Source organism: Dermacentor albipictus, chromosome 10 (assembly GCF_038994185.2).
Source record: "Dermacentor albipictus isolate Rhodes 1998 colony chromosome 10, USDA_Dalb.pri_finalv2, whole genome shotgun sequence".
Classification (NCBI taxonomy): Eukaryota; Metazoa; Arthropoda; class Arachnida; order Ixodida; family Ixodidae; genus Dermacentor; species Dermacentor albipictus.
This window is the reverse complement of record NC_091830.1, coordinates 19,438,217-19,454,672: the sequence shown is the minus strand read 5'-3', so window position 1 is coordinate 19,454,672 and position 16,456 is coordinate 19,438,217. Positions and strand designations below refer to the sequence as shown.

The following is a 16,456-nucleotide window of genomic DNA, read 5'->3' as shown; positions in this document are numbered from 1 at the left end:
TTTGACGCTGCTGTTACGTCTGCAATAAATAAGTGACCAACTCTCCCAAGAACTAATTTTACCGTCTTTCGTTACTGAATAGCTTAGGCAGTTTCTAACCTTCAATATGTTGTCCGAAAATTGATGCCGCGAACTATAGGTAGTCTGCTTGAACTGTGCTGCATTGAAAAATTTTCACTCAAAATGAAGCAATGGCTTTCAGATCCACATGATGTGGTGTCAGGTTCTTGATAGACCACAGTGACACTCACTCACTCACTCACTCACTCACTCACTCACTCACTCACTCACTCACTCACTCACTCACTCACTCACTCACTCACTCACTCACTCGCTCGCTCGCTCGCTCGCTCGCTCGCTCACTCACTCACTCACTCACTCACTCACTCACTCACTCACTCACTCACTCACTCACTCACTCACTCACTCACTCACTCACTCACTCACTCACTCACTCACTCACTCACTCACTCACTCACTCACTCACTCACTCACTCACTCACTCACTCACTCACTCACTCACTCACTCACTCACTCACTCACTCACTCACTCACTCACTCACTCACTCACTCACTCACTCACTCACTCACTCACTCACTCACTCACTCACTCACTCACTCACTCACTCACTCACTCACTCACTCACTCACTCACTCACTCACTCACTCACTCACTCACTCACTCACTCACTCACTCACTTTGTCGGAGAGGGAGCTGTGCCTGGAGCTGATGCCGAGGACAGGTACGTTGTAGAAGCCGCATGTGTACGATACGGCGGCGGGAGACAGTTCGCCGGACACTGGGTGACTGATCACGACAGCAAACACCTGTGAATGGACAAAACAACGTGCTCCTCGAGCTCATTGGTATAGCCGTGCTGACGTCACTACAAAGGAGTCTTCGACGGTGGGCAAATCAGGATTACCTAAGGCGGTGACGACGTTAGGTAATGTGAGCATTTGCTGCTGTGTGATATTTTTTGTGCTGTTTTCCCCCCAGTTTCATTTCATTAATTTCAAATGCAATACAACGCAGTGTTGTCAGATACGCAGAATAAGACCCCAGAGTGAAGCAGCGTAACGGAATAATGTGCTGTAAGACCAAGTGAAAAATAAATGCGACAATAGCTGAACAAAGTGGCTATGTGCAGAATAATACGATAATTTAAGGCTGTTGCGAATGCGCGCTATCCATAAAGATGACGCGAAATGTTGGGAGAACATTTTTATATTGGTTGTGCGGGCATCTTTTCTAATCAGCCCGGTCGTACCGGAAATGAACTGGTAAAACTGTGGAGTATTAATGTTTCCTGCCTTACAAGCTTGTATAAAAGCTTGTTGCAAAGGAGAGAAGTTGAGACTTTCCATTATGAAACAGGCTACCTTAAATGTAAAAAAAAAAAACAATCGACATCTTTTGTAACATGGTGTTGCTACACTAAAACGCTTCAGTGTAAGTCAAGTGCGTTACAGAAAACAGTAATAAAAAAATATGTAATTTGAGCATATTGTTGTTTCGATTAGCCCGAAATTGGTTGGCTGGAGGCTCTTTATTGTACTCAACGTTTACATTTGAGCTGAGTATTATTAACTATGACGTTAATTTAGAGACACAGCAGCCGTCGCTCAAAAGCAGGACGAACATGTTGACAGGCAAGGCTCTCAAGTGGTCATCTTGGTCATCCTACTTTTGAGGCGTTACCGAAGTTTTTGCGACGAACCAGGCTCTTGAAATCTTTCGCAAGAAAGAATAAAAAAGAGAAGGTTCTGTTAAACAAGCCACTATTTCCTATTTTACGAAAGGTTCTCCGCTGTTCAAGCAAAAAAAAGAAAGAAAGAAAACGCGGAGGAGAGAAATAGGGAGCAATGTCGAAGGTCTTGAAGAAGCGTGTATGACAGCGCATTCAAACTTGGTGAGGCCTGAAGAGCTTTTTGAATGGGCGCGCTGCTTCCGAAGCGTATGTTACCGGGAATTTAAGTACGCCGCCAATACTCCAAGTCCAAACACTGCGGTTGAAGTAGTTTTTGTAAGAAGCTTAGACGAGACTGAAAAGCGAAGTATGAAGATAGTTGCTCAAGGACTGGTTGGTTAACCTGTGTTAAAAAATAAAACAGATGATGATGTTGAAGACGTAGACACGGACAGTGGTTTAATAAACCTAACGGACAACATAGACGGGCAGACGAGAGAGCAGTTCTTGTTATCGTTTTAATACGTTCTTCTTGTTAGTTTCCCTTTAATTACTGTAGAAGCAGGTGAGTTTACCAGGAGAACATTCGCAGACATACACAGCTACACAAATAAAGTACTGAAAGGAATCCTAGAACATGCGCGAAGATCAGTTTTCCTGCGCGTCTCAACTGAACTACATGGCTAAACATAACTACAAAACTAGGTATAATGAAACTTAACATGCACAGCAAATCAATGGACAGTTGTATTTAGACGTTTCTAAAGCAAGCTCAGACAAGAACATTTAGTACAAACTGAACACCTGCTTGCTCTCCTGCTAGACACAGAGTTGGCGAACGTTAGGAGAAACATCCGTTTTACCAAGGTGGAACACTTGCTGGCCAAGCACGCCAGGCTAACCCCGCCTTTTGTGCCGCCAGCACTACCCTCACCTTTATGCGTTTGTTCTAACAAAGAAATTTAATGCCATATGGGACGTATCTTATCCCCAAACAATAGTTGATTGAGTTTGAGTTGATTTGATTGAGTTTACTTTCTTGCAAACTCTGCGCTCGCCACTTTCCTGCCAATGCTATGTCATGCTAATAACGCGCATTTCGGTAATTACCCGGCGCGCAGGGTTAAAAGGGTTTTAGCCTGACCGGTATTCCAGTTTACATACTGGCCTTTTACATAATACCGTGCTACCGTATGCTGGTAGTGGCATCTTGAGACGCCCAATCTATATAACCACAACACCTTGTAGATACGTTTTCATGTTCCCCAATTGTTCTTGTCAGAAAAAAAAATTAAGAAAGGCAATGTGTTCGCGATTATGCCGAGGCCGATTACTAACGCCAGCAGCGAAGCAGAATACACTTGAGTACTACAATAATAGCTCTGTGTTTGGTTGAGCTCTGTGCTACCAGTTGGCGCCACCAAGTCATGCGCCCAGGTTGGCCGCTTGGCTTTGGGAGCCTACGGTAAAACCACAAGTGAGGCAGTGCACGGCGATATAGGTTGGGCCCCTTTTGACTTCAGAGAAGCACAGAGCAAAGTTAGTTTCGAAGAAAGACTCAGGAGCGTGGGCGAAAGTAAATGAGCAGCAAAAGTGCACAAGTATTTCTACTTGAAAAGCATGGACACAGAATGGAGGAAGAGGTCTAGGCAGTTGGCAAGCAAGTACAGGGTAATTGAAACTGTAAATAGACAAGCGGAAGTCATCAGAAAGAAAGTGAGGGTAACAGAGACAGTTAATTGGACGCAAATAATGGAAACAAAAAGGATCACGGAGATTCTCAAGAATGAGGAGAAAGAAATTAGAAAGGAAAATCTGTACGATAAGAAAAATAGCAGTGCCTTGCTATTTGAGGCTCGAGTCGGTTGCCTAAGAACAAAAACATACCGAAGGAAATGTTCGGAACTAGATAAGGCATTTGTAGGCTGCAGCGAAAATCCGGAGGCCACTCAGCACATCGTAATGAAATGCGATGGGATTCACCCAGTGAGAACCGTAGGTAACGCATGCCTTCCAGAAGCACTTGGAGTTAAAGTGGACGGAAGCGTCAACCGGTCTGCAGTCAAGCAAGAGATGGTTAGCGTATATGTGCAAAAAAAAAAACAGGAAAGAGATTGATACGACAGCATCTCTTACAGTCATAGGTAGCGTTACAATGAACGCCAGCATGGCGGAATTTGACAGTCTACAATAACCCTCCCGGATTTATCTAAATAAGTCACAACCTGTATAAGGCATTCTCTAACTTAAGCAACTGTTTGCTAAGTTGGTGGCGGTGAAGGTGGTTTTGCATCAGGCGGGATAAGCTTGACATGCTTTGTCGGCTATGGTTCCGCCCGAGCATCACATGCGTGTTAACACTGTTGCGAGCTACTGTAGATATCACAGACATCTGAGGGTTGCGCGTTCGAATCACTTCCTGGTCACCAGCAACTGCACGCGGACTACTGAGAGCAGTTAAAAAAAATTCGCCACTTTATTCTCACAGTCACGAGAGACACAACCATGCACCGAGCAAGATGGTGCCCCAACTTCCTCTTCTTTCACTTCCTCCTGCCCACTGCCCGAGCTCGAAGAACCGACAGGTCAATGCGAAAGGCGCGCCATGCCAATGTGTCACCAAGCAGTTGACCAACTCAGTGTCTCGGAGAAAGGCAAACAATAGGCGCAGTAATCCTTTCTTTGTTACTCCGGTGCGTTCAAGGAACACTAGGTCTCGAAAGCTCGCTTGAAAGCTGTTTACTGAGGCTCATTCACACCAGGCCAACACGACACCGACGCCGACCATTAGCCGACTAGTCGGCAGACTTCGACGCTGAGAAGCACTCTGTCACACTAGGACGACAACGCCGCCGACGCAAGTGACGAGTGGGATGACCTTGCGTGGAAGGTCATCGAACGCGGTTGCGTCCATTCGTAACCAGCGTCTGTAGGCTTCAGCGTCTTCGAGAGCAAACTCCCGCACGAGGTTTTCGTACACTCCCTCCGTCTTCCTCTGTTCAGCGACCGTCGGCAGACTGTGGTCGTCGGCGCAGTGTGACAGAGACGCCGACACGAAGGAAAAACGCTGTCATCGACAGTCGCCAGACCGAAATCTGTGTCGTGTTGGCATGCTAGTGTGAAAGGAGCCTTAACGACAGCTGTCTGTGTGGAGAAAGCCTTGTTCTATAACTCGCCTCGTTTATATAAGTTCTAATCCAAGGGTCCCGGTGCAGTCTCTGACTTTGGGACCCTTGTCTATATACCGCAAATCATATTGACCGCAAAAAAGACGGGGACATAGGAAGAAAACACATAAACAGCACCTATGACCTATGTTCTTCCTATGTCCCCGTCTTTCTTGCGGTCAATATGATTTGCAGTAAATACCAACTAGGCCAAACTGAAGTTCTTCTGTCTATATAGCATTTCTTGTAACAAATTGTTATGAACGAATAATAAACTTAAACTGGCGCGAGTACTTACCTGTGCGGAGATGAGGTTTTCGCAGACGCTCTGTGCTATGCGTATGGGGTTTGAGTTCATGTGGACCGTCTGCGCGTAGAGCGTGATGCCGTGTTCGCCAACGGCGTCCTCTATGGCTTGTGCGAAGTAGCTGGTGCTGTCCGGAGGGTTCACCACGGCGCCGATGTGGAAGATGGGCTGCGCCTGCTGCCGCCGCCGCAAGAGTGCCCCCGCGGTAGGCGGGGATACCCCCGCCGTAGCCGTGGAGCTGCTGTAGGCACAATGCAGAACAGTATGACTGGCCTAGGTTTGGTATATGCATGATTTGTGAAAAGACAGTGGTCGACAGGCAGTGACGGTAATAATCTCTGTTCTGTTTTCTGTTAAACATGGGTGGTTGTGGAGGGATATTGAGGCACGGAGCACCTCGGCTACTTCATTGATCTAATGTTATGCTGAACAAGCGAAAGAAAGCAACAACATTGAAATAAAAAAATGAAACAAATGGAAGAAATATGAGAGGGAAACTAATAACAATAACAACACCAACACAACAGTGAAAAAACAACACAAGAGTTCTCTTGACGTCTGTCCATACTGATAAACCAATAACGGAACACTTTATGGTTCTCCTCTGCTGATCCTTCGCGTACTCAATGGATGGTAGGTCTAAACCCAAAGTTCAGTTCAGGTTCCGTCTGCAGATTAGCTCATAGGTCCGTCACCTAGTTCATAACGTATTGGACTACCTGCGTATCACAAACATCCGAGATTACAGTGTGTGGTCCACAACGCTTACCTCACGCGCCTGGGATGTGGCGGGCATGTTACTTATGCAGGTGAATTCCCTTATTCAAATGGTGTATGCTTTGAACAGCGCTCACGCACTACGACATGTCTCATTCCATTTAGACTCTTCAGCGAGAGGATAGGGAAATCATCAACAGTGCTCAAACAAGTGTTGTTTCTGGAGCCAACCTTTCGACAAAGAGACTCGTCTACGTCGGAACGAACAGAAGACCTCTTGCGAAAATGCCTCCTGGATATCCCTTGTTCGAACGCTGATAATCATTTGAACTCTTCATCTTCCCCCGAACTTTCTGTGTCTTGTTAAAACAGTGTAATGCGAGGTACTTAGCGCGGCAGTAGTCGGCGCACATGTCCTGTCTTCCTCGTTTAATGTGTCCCTCGTTTTACGCGTCTTCTTTTTATTGACATGAATAAATACGGAGATGTTGGCTCCAAGAGTTCAAACCAGTTACTCTTTTCTCACACGGGTGACATGGAAATGCATCGTACAATTTCACCCAAGATAAAGAAACACATAATGAAATGGCGCTTTTTAAGTGTCACAAGAACTACAGACGCGGTACAGACACATAACGTGTCATAATACACATTGCACATTATAAAACGACGCATCAGAAGGGTTGCAAACATTACACATACAATACACAGCCGTTTATTCTGTGACACATACCATCACAGTTCTTGGAAGAGAGAGAAAGATTAATCATATCTGGAGGGTGTAGCCTATCCGATAGGTCTTGCTCGGTACTCGAGCTGAAATGGTGAGCAATGAAATCAAAGCAGCGAGAGGAAAAGACTAAAATAAATTGCACGCATAATAAACACATATACGCCCACTACATGCGCTAACACAAGCTATTTACAGAGTCCTCTTGAAGGCCTGTACCTCACAGGAGTGCCGTAAGCACTTCAGCGGGGCGTAATTGAGATCACGGACGTTGTCATGGCCTAAGAACATCTCTCAGCTTAAGCCACGTGGCATGTCGCATGTGTAAAGTTTCCTAAGAACAGCCATTGAGGATCTAAAACGACTCCAAATGCAAATTAATTTATCTAAGTCCTCCTCAACACGGCGGGCAGAACACGTGGGGCAGGCCTATAGGCAACGAATTTGAATGTCTCAATCTCCGATGATGATGATGATGATGATGATGACAATAATTTATTGGCATGCCCTTTGAAACGGCGCGGTGACACATAGTCACCTAGCCTGCTTGAGTTAACCAGGTATGTTATACATGCTTTCCGTTCTAGCATTAATCATTTTTATTGCGATAAGGACGCCCTTAAAACAGAATTCTTGATGTGTATATGTGTAGCATTAGTTTTATTCTCCACGACTCTCTAATACTGTCACGTACTTTTACCGGCGATGAGTCGCATCGATACAAAATTTTACGGGTTTCCTCATGACGGTGGGATCCTATAACTTAGATAACTCAATACCTACGAGTAAATCCAATAATCTCCACGAAATTGCGCCCCAGTTTTAGGCGGCGCCTACGAGTCCATCGTTTCCGCTCGTCTCCGTCTCAAACTGCTAGCGCTGTTGCGCAGTAGTTTCCAAATTAACTCCAAATGAGCCCGCTACCCCCCCCCCCCCCCCCCCCCCCGACAGGCACACCGCGTACCTATACTAAGCTTTCAAACGAACGACGCACAGCGCAAATACGGAAATCGGGAAGGACAGAGGCGGGGATTTCAACACTGCGCCTTGGCGTCGTCTCTGCGCCTGTCTCCGTTTCTGCGTGTGCAGGCTTCTTTTTTTTCCGTCGTTCAAAGATGTACCATCACGCCCACGCCTCTCCTCTACTTTGCCCAATTACTCAGGGGTTATTGCGTTCTGGTGTGTGAACTAAGGTTGCGGATTTCATTATCGGCCGGCGCGGCCCCCATTCCGATGGGGGTGGAATGCAGCTGGGCTTTGGGTGCACGTTAAAGTGGTAAAAAAGATGAACCCGGAGTCCTCCACTAGGACGTACCTCACAACTATAGCTCAGGTTCGGGAACGCTCAACCACACAATGAAAATGATTACTATTCTTGACTAACCCAAGCTTTCGCCGCAAGGAGACGAACCCACTAGCCGCGTGACCGCAGCTACAGCAAACACGCCGGCTGAGTGGTTGTGACGTTGCGCCGCTGAGCTCGAGGTCTTGAGTTCGATGCCAGAGGCGGTAGCGGCGGCCGCATTTACATGGGCACGAAATGCGAGAACGCTCCTGCACTTAGCTTTAGGTGCACGTTAAATAGCCTCAGGTGGCCAGAACTAAGCCGGAGTCCCCCACTGCGGCGGACCTCATCATCAGATCGTGGTTTTTTGCACATATAACCCCACGATTTAAATAATTTTCAAGGGAGAACACCGAAAGGGTGATCGCCTGGCAAATATCAAGACAATGATCACTGCAGAAGTAGAAAGTGTAACGTGATTTGACGATTAATGTCAGAAGACCTCGTTAGTTCTCGTATTGAATGGTATGTCTCAAGGTATAGGTGTGCGAATATAGCACGTTTCGAGCGCGAATCAAAGTGTATTTGTTACTCAAATCATATTCGATTCAAGATTTCAGAAGTACATTCATTCGTGGTCGAGCAATGAGTTATAGGAATGGCTGTTATAATGCTTGTCGGGGAAAAAAATGAAGAAAAAAAATCCTCGAAGGTTGCCTCATGTGTGCTGTTAATTGATCTCCACAGAAAATGCTGAGCCAAGATCGAGAGTTAGCACTTTCCGCGGTATTTCAACGCAAGCGTTTTTCTCTCTTCTCTCGCTGTGCTCAGCAATCATCTTGCGTTCGCATCTTGCACGACACCCTGCACCAATTCAAGCACAATGTTCTTTAGCTAACTTCGCAGTTCACACTCTAGTTTCATCTTTCTTTTTTTTTAAAGGGAATGTACAGTGTTTTATTCAATAGGGGAAAACCCAGAATTTTCAGAATATTCGTATTCAGTTTGATTTAAAAAATTTCGTACTTTCGAGCACCCCTTTCGAAAAGTTCGTACCTCTGCGTCGCGACGAGCGAGGCGAGGTGTAGTGGCAGCAGCAGTAGCAGCAGCCAGACGGGTAGGCGGCCGTGGTGAGTCCCCCCGTCGCAGGCCCCCCTGCGGGGGGTAGAGGGGGCGCCCCAGGTCGGACGGCGCCCTCGGCCAACCATCGGAAACCGCCGGCCACGCTGCAACCGGAGATAAAACAGCTGAACGTTAGTAACACGGAAAAGCCACACAACAAATTGTCGCCGTCCATGCTGCCGCTTCAACTGTGGTTGCGGCGCACGCGAGCTCTCCTTCTCAATCCTCCGACATGTTATCAGGCATGCGACGCAGCTGGCGAAGCGAGCGGAGGCGAGCGCAACGACGAGGAACGCGGTGTGACGTCATAACAAACGGCGGCCACGGAAAGGCGCGTCGCTGCACAGCGACGGAACACCTGTGGCTTGGAGCTACTAGTGACGCATGCGCAGTAGTGACTAGGGAGCGAGAGAGAGAGAGAAATATCTGCGGCGAGGCGCGCGTTGTGACGTCATGCGCCTCCTCGGAGCACCGCCACGGCGAAATCGCAAGTTGGCTGCCAGTGAACCTTTCGCTTTAAAAGACTTTTTCAAATAGAGCGACGTAGATTATTCGTAAGCTTATGATCACGATAGCAATTATATGGACACTCCAAGGGGATTATTGCCGCTGTCGGCGTAGGCGTCGCCGTGGGGCTCCGCATATATTTATTTATACGTATGCTATGTGCTATCCCCTGCCGTAAATGCGGGTTATATTGCTACGTTGTTCATTCGCAAGAAATTTTGCTCATGCGAGGTTTTACGTTGTTGACTAAATTATAACCTCAGAATTTTCAGAATGGCAGCCCGCAAACGAATTTCACGAAACATGACACTGACAGCGCATTCCCTTTATCTTAAGTTCATCTCAGACGATTAAATATTAAAGGTTCAAAACAATATAAGCTGTTCAAACCTGTAAGTGATGTAATTTTACTAGCGCAGCTCTTTGCGGGAAAAGTATAGAGGGGTGCCTGTGCGGCGCCATTACAGGCCTGAATGGGTGCCAGAAATAATGTGCACTAGCGTATGTCGCGTCTGCGTTACGTGTCCGACTAACGCATAAATCGTAACGCATATATACACATTAAATGGTGTCACTCGAGAAATTCATTCCAAATGAACACGCTTTTCAAACTCACCGGCTAGAATTCGTAAATTTCGATGTGTCCCATAAAGTAATTATTTAGAAGTTGATTAGTGAATTTTAGTTAGTTGAATATGTGCTTCGATTTTTCGTGCATGTCCGCTTCTCTGAATACTCTAGCTCAATGACTAGAATTGTGTTATCTGCAACAGGCGATTCTCAAAAAAATTCCGGAAGACATTAAAATTATCATCTCATGTAGCGTCAACAGACAAGGAACAATAGCCACGAGATTAACGTGATTGATAGTTTGAAATTGAAATAAATTGGGGAACTCATGTTTCAAGGATTGATTTTTTTTGTCTGTCTGTTTATTACTGTCAATTAAGGACAAACTGCAATCAGACTTTGTACCACGTAAATGTCTAGTTTCAGATAATGCAGACATGGAGCACCCTCTGCATAAAATGTTGCGCTTGAAATACCGACGGATGCATCGCTAAATGCTGGGATAAAGTATGCGGTTTTAATGCTCAAACTGAGAACAATGGAAAAGGTAGGCATTACCGCTTGCTGGAAGTAATGCACGACCGAACGCGGTTCTTTCACATGACCTCCGAGATCATAGGAGGCGTTCGCACGACTTCCTGCCTGCGCGGCGGGCTGGAAAAGATCTCAGAGATGACGTGCTGAAATTTACGTCATACTTGCTAACCACAAGGTACCCCGCGTGGTCAACTTAGGTGTTCTATAGAAACTACAGAAGCTGCTTATTAGAAAATTAGACAATTACCAGCCCTGCGTGCAGCTTTGCCAAAATGGCTTCAACATTATATACTATTCCCTCATAACCAATTTAGTCAAAATTAAATTTTGTTGCAGTTGCCATTTAAATGGCCCCTCTCTCTAACATGCCAGATTGCTGCTTTTAGTAACATGCTTGAGAAGGACAAGTGAACGATAGCAGAGGCAGCAAGTTGCGACTTAGACAAGAGCCAGATAATAACAGAAAAAAAAAGAACCAATGTAAATTGACTTCTGGCAGACAATCGATTTGCCGATAGGGGATCCACGCACTTGCTAACAGAGCGAACGACGTTCATTTCGACGTTCGGAGACAATGTGTCAACTCTGCAAGTCGGCGAGAAGGCTGGAACAACAAAGACGGGGCGAACGCGTCAATGCGGATCAAGCTGCCCACCAATACGGGTTGTTTCCCGATCCCAGGTGGGCATGGGCGTTTGAATCGCGTCTGGAATAAGCAATCTCCGCTGTCAGTCTTCTGGAAGAAAAGAACATTGCGAGCGAATGTTCCGCGATGCGCTACTCAGAATCAGCGAAAGGTGTACACGAAAGCGACAGAACGAATGAAAGAAAGAACTAAGGAAGGAAGAAAAGTAAACTGTGGCCGACGCCTCTTCATCAGAGAACCTGTGCCGTATGTATTTGTTGCGGGAACAAGGAAGCCATTGGTAAAGGAGGTCGCGATAAAATAACCACAATGAAAGAAGTTCGACGCAGTACGGGGGGGAAACCAGGAACAGGCGGGGAAAGAAAAGTGGCCCAACATCTGTTTGGATAGTACGGTGCACCATTGTGAAAGAGGTGGCTCAGGCCTGCCAATCAGAGAAGCCACGGGATTCCCACATCTGTTAGCATAGCACGAGCGGTTTGTGACAGGGCAGGCTTGGAGGCGCCTTGACGACGCGAGTTGTACATTCCGGAGTTTTCCACGAAGGACACGTTTTATTGCAACATCGGAAAAATGCTTTGCTTTAAAAGCTCGTGATTGGTCAATGTCGTCACACCAGCTACCGTAATTGGTCAGGATCGCCTTCGTGCCTGGCTATATATATATATATATATATATATATATATATATATATATATATATATATATATATATATATATATATATATATATATATATATATATATATATATATATATATATATATATATATATATAATCTGCCGACCGGCAAAATAAACAAGTGCTCAAGTCGTCAAAAGTTTGGTTCAATTCAATTCAGTTTATTTTTCAATTTTTCATTGATAATAATTTGTACTAGAGAACTGTTGGGCCAGTAGCCAAAGGCTAGTGTAGGCCCATAGTCATATATGTAGCAGCAGCTACAATGTCATGCACATATCTAGTTGTTAGTGATACAACCTAATACAGTTAGGTGGATACATACAAATAATACCATTAAAAAGAAAACAGTGTATATCAATCACTAGTAATAGAACAGTTAAGAAAATACGTACACCCCAAAAATCATGACTCGAAGCGGGGAACAGACGATGGCTAAGTATCAACGTAGCCGCCTAGTCATGTTGCTTATCAGTCCCGTTTGTTTGCGGTCGTAGAGCTTGCCTATGAGGGTGAGTTCGAAATCTTGGTGTACACAGCTGTCAGCTACTATGTCCATTTCGCCTGGTAGCCGCCATCTTAAACCACGTTCCAATCCTGACGTATAGATGGCAAGGAAGACAGCTTCGGGAAAGACAACACCGAAGGCTGCAACAAGGTAGGTTGCTTTGCTGTCTAGCTAGCAGACTACGCATAGCAGACTACGCATAGACTACGCGAGCGTCTCTTCACAGGCGTAATTCAATCTGAGCCTTCGCAAACGCACAAGCTAGTCCCAATTGACCTCATTAACAACGCTGCCGGACTTTGATGATTGAAGGCACAGCGTCCACAGTGCTGCACGGTTCTGCTGAGACAAGAACGGCGGTGCATCGCAGGTGGGGAGTATAATAAGGGCGGCAGAAGTGGCGGGAAAAGAGTGCGGGATCAGGATGAGTACGGAAGCTATACAGAGACAATTAGGGAGGAGCACGGGGCGTGTCACAAGCGAAGCGAGAGCCGAGAGCCCGTGTTGACGCAAGCGTCCCAAGGGTATACACGGGCGAGCCAGCAACAGGACAGCCACGATACAAGCGCAATATGGCCGCGCCGGCCGGTGCAATAAAGATCGAGGAGAAGCCTATATACGGCGTCGGTTGGGCGACGGCCTATATATCCCGTTCTTCCCTGTTTTCTCCCGGGAAATCGTCGGCGAACCGAACGACGGGAAAGACACTCTGCGGGCGGCCGTCGCTGGGGATGACGGGGGAGGAGGGGTTTCGCGCGGCTCAGAACCCCGAATGCTCCATCTCTTGGCGCCGCGTGTAACTGGATCTGCCCGATCGATACTGTGCAGCATAGTGCGAGGCGCGATTTGCTGCTCGAGGCGCTTGTTACGGCGTAATTGCGCTTGAAAAGGTGAATGCCTGAAGAAGAACGGCAGATTTGGCGAGTTGGTGGTTTCGCATAATGTTTAACACCGGACAGCAGCATAGAGGATGGGACACACACGGCGCTGGAATTGCAACTGCGTTTGTTGCAAAAAACACAATGGCTTTTTAAAGCCTTACATCAGGGGTACGCGCATGCTCGATGTGAATAAAGCACCTGTCATTCCCAACACATTGTCTCGTGATCTCGGGTGAGATTGACACCGTTGTTCACTCCTGTTCAGCAAGCCCATTTCCTTCAAAGATAAGGTTACGGAAGGCTAACGCACCCACTACCTTTTCTCATTATGTGAACTGCTTCCGCCACTTCACTTGTAATGCTATCATTGTCTACGGATAGCAACAGTATACCGAATCCTCCTACTTGTTAAGCGATATTATTTCGGCTCCTGGTAAAACGAGATTTAACGGAGACGCATGGGGGCTGTCTGCGAAGACCACTGAGTACTTTTCAACGCACACCCGTCATCATAGCTTTCGAATGCAGGATCATTGGTATAAAAGTGCAACAAAGAATAAAAGTCTTGCGCTCGTAAGCCCAGTTAGAATTGCTTTTATTTTTCTTCTTTCAGATGAGTATCTTTAATCGATCCGTCGATTCTTTCGCCTTGCGAAAAAACGAGGCCTGTAGGTTAACAAAACCAACCATTTTGCAGCCACGGAAGCTCGTCTTCAATGCCTAGAATTGCTGTCTAGCCAATCATATCACCTGTACTGGTTTTCGTTGTATTTTGAAGGAAAATTCCGAAGTCTCCAAGAAAAACGCGACTGTCCAGCAGCGTCGAAATGTTCTACGCATGTTTTCCATTCGTTTTGTCACCAGGGCATAAGAGGAATTTGCTTCAGGCTGTGCTCTAACACAGTTCGTTGCTGTATTCGTGCTGCAATGAGATTTTTCTTTTTCAGAACGTCGGCGGAGCCACATGGAGGCACGCGAAGTCAACACCCGGGGTGCTCGACAACTTAAGGAGCCAGCGCAGGCAGGTTCTCGAATCTTCATACCTGGCTATGGCCTGCATTTCTTGTTTGCTTTTTGGCCTTTGAGGAGCAGATGAAGCGTGTTGTGTGCGCGCGCTATTATTGGCAAAGCGCAAAAAAAAAAGTGTTTACATTATGCGATGCAAACGCCTTGAGGCGTTCTCGAAGATGGAATCTGCCAGTGGACTCGTGCGAGGAGGGAGGAACAGGGAGGAGGAGGAAAGGAGGAGGAAAGGTGGAGAGAAGGCAGGGACGCTAACCAGAAATGCGTCCGGTTGGCTATCCTACACTGGGGGAGGGGAAAGGGGGAAGAGAAAGATGAGGGGAGCGGGTGGAAGGGGGGAAACCGCGGTGAGTTCGCCCACGTGCGTGGAGGGCCTCACCAAGCGAGGTGTTCGTAGCATCAGGGAACTGAGGAACAGCGATTGCTTCTGAAAAGAGTAGTCAGCGACACACGCTATCATGACGGAAGCGAAGGGCTAAGCAAAATAAAACACCATATCGAAATGTATGAATTAGACCTTGTAGTTGTTTTGCCCAAATTAGTGACAGAGAGAGCGCGTCAGCGATAGGCCGCGAATGCGATAGATTAGGGCTTAATGAAAAACAGCGATAGGCTAATAAAAATTCTGGGGTTTTACGTGGCAAAATCAGTTTGTGATTATGAGGCACGCCGTAGTGGACGACTCCGGAAATTTCGACCATCTGGGGTTCTTTAACGAGTTCTTTAAATACACGGGTGTTTTTGCACTTTGCCCCCATCGAAATGCGGCCTCCGTGGGCGGGATTCGATCCCGCGACCTCGTGCTCGCCAGCACAACACCACAGCCATTGAGCAACCACGACGAGTAAAGCGATAAACTCTCGAGCAGTTTCAGTTACAGAAAAGATTGGCAGCGGCGCGTCAACACTGTCCCTTATTGGGTGAACCACAGCTTTCTTTTATTCAGTTCGATTAAATTTATTTTATTGACCTCAAAGGTTGAGAGTAATGGCCTTACCTAAGGCGTGTGCTTGCAGTCAGAATAAAGACGCCTCGTACAAGGTACATGGGTGTTCCAAACTCTACAATGGGTTACGTGAAATTGAAGACAATAATATCTCTCGTAAGTGGAATCACAGCTATAGTTGCAAATGCAAGGCGTGCAAAAAAAGTGCGAAGTTGCGACCATTTACTTCTAACTATAAAAAAATACAATCAAATGAAGCAGTGGAACTCAGGAAAAACATTTGTGCCCTTTCTATCTAAGTCTGCAAGCCTTGTTTGAATAGCTGTGGATGGCTAACCTCTAAAACGAAGTACGATACAGAATTCTAATCTTTGACTCACCTTCGGCGCTATGATTATATATAGTCATATCATAGGAAGCCAACACTGACACTAAGAACAACATAGGGGAAATTACTTGTGCTTAATGAAATAAAGGAACGATAAAGTTTTTTCATCCACTTTATATTTCCATTAATTTATCGGTTCTCTAATTCATTAAGCGCAAGTAATTTCCCCTATGTGATCCTTGGTGTCAGTGTTTGTTGGCTTCTTATGATATGACTAATAAAAATCGGGCCCCTCGGCTAACCCTCTTTCTTCTCGTTTCTATATATATATATATTGTAATGGATACCATTCATTCGCCGTTAACTCCGGCTAATTCCTAATATATGCTCATTATCTTCCGAGGGAACGCAGCTTTCGGAGCACTCGGAGATATTCGTCGCCGCCGAAATTCTTGAGCCCACATGTTCGGCCTCTAATGCGGCAAATCCGAATATAACGAAGCCTGCTCGTATGGACGAAAAAATTGCGCAATCTCTTCGGCGAAGCACGCACTGCCGTTCCTGTATTATGCAGATCGCGGTTTAAGTAAACCACGAACAAAAAAAGAGATATGTTTGTTTTCTTTTTCCAATGCACGAAGGAGTCCAACCGGCGCACTGGCTCTTATATTTAATAATTAAGGAACATCAAAAATGTTTAAGGAGTGGGGGGGGGGGGGCGAAACTGTGCTCGGGACCGTGCAAGAAATCAAACAGTGCAGCACAAAATCTGAACGAAGCACTTGCATTAGTAAATAGAAAATCAGCATA

At 46.2% G+C, this 16,456-nt stretch overlaps 2 protein-coding genes across 3 annotated transcripts in view; both read right to left on the bottom strand.

Annotated features, from left to right (window-relative positions):
* The window catches only part of BORCS5 (BLOC-1 related complex subunit 5), a 343,941-nt gene that overhangs the window by 90,881 nt on the left and 236,604 nt on the right, over window positions 1–16,456 (bottom strand). The gene's annotated exons all lie outside the window — the stretch shown is intronic.
* LOC135911484 (glutamate [NMDA] receptor subunit 1-like) overlaps window positions 1–16,456 on the bottom strand; it is a 139,800-nt gene that overhangs the window by 34,209 nt on the left and 89,135 nt on the right. The window contains exons 2-4 of one of the 2 annotated variants that reach the window (XM_070526914.1): window positions 8,954–9,123; window positions 5,157–5,406; window positions 700–828 (exon numbers count right to left, since the gene is read on the bottom strand). In XM_070526914.1, the coding sequence (XP_070383015.1) occupies window positions 700–828; window positions 5,157–5,406; window positions 8,954–9,105 (531 nt within the window). In that variant the 5' untranslated portion in view covers window positions 9,106–9,123. The remainder of the gene's footprint in view (window positions 1–699; window positions 829–5,156; window positions 5,407–8,953; window positions 9,124–16,456) is intronic. The other variant, XM_070526915.1, reaches the window with a different exon arrangement.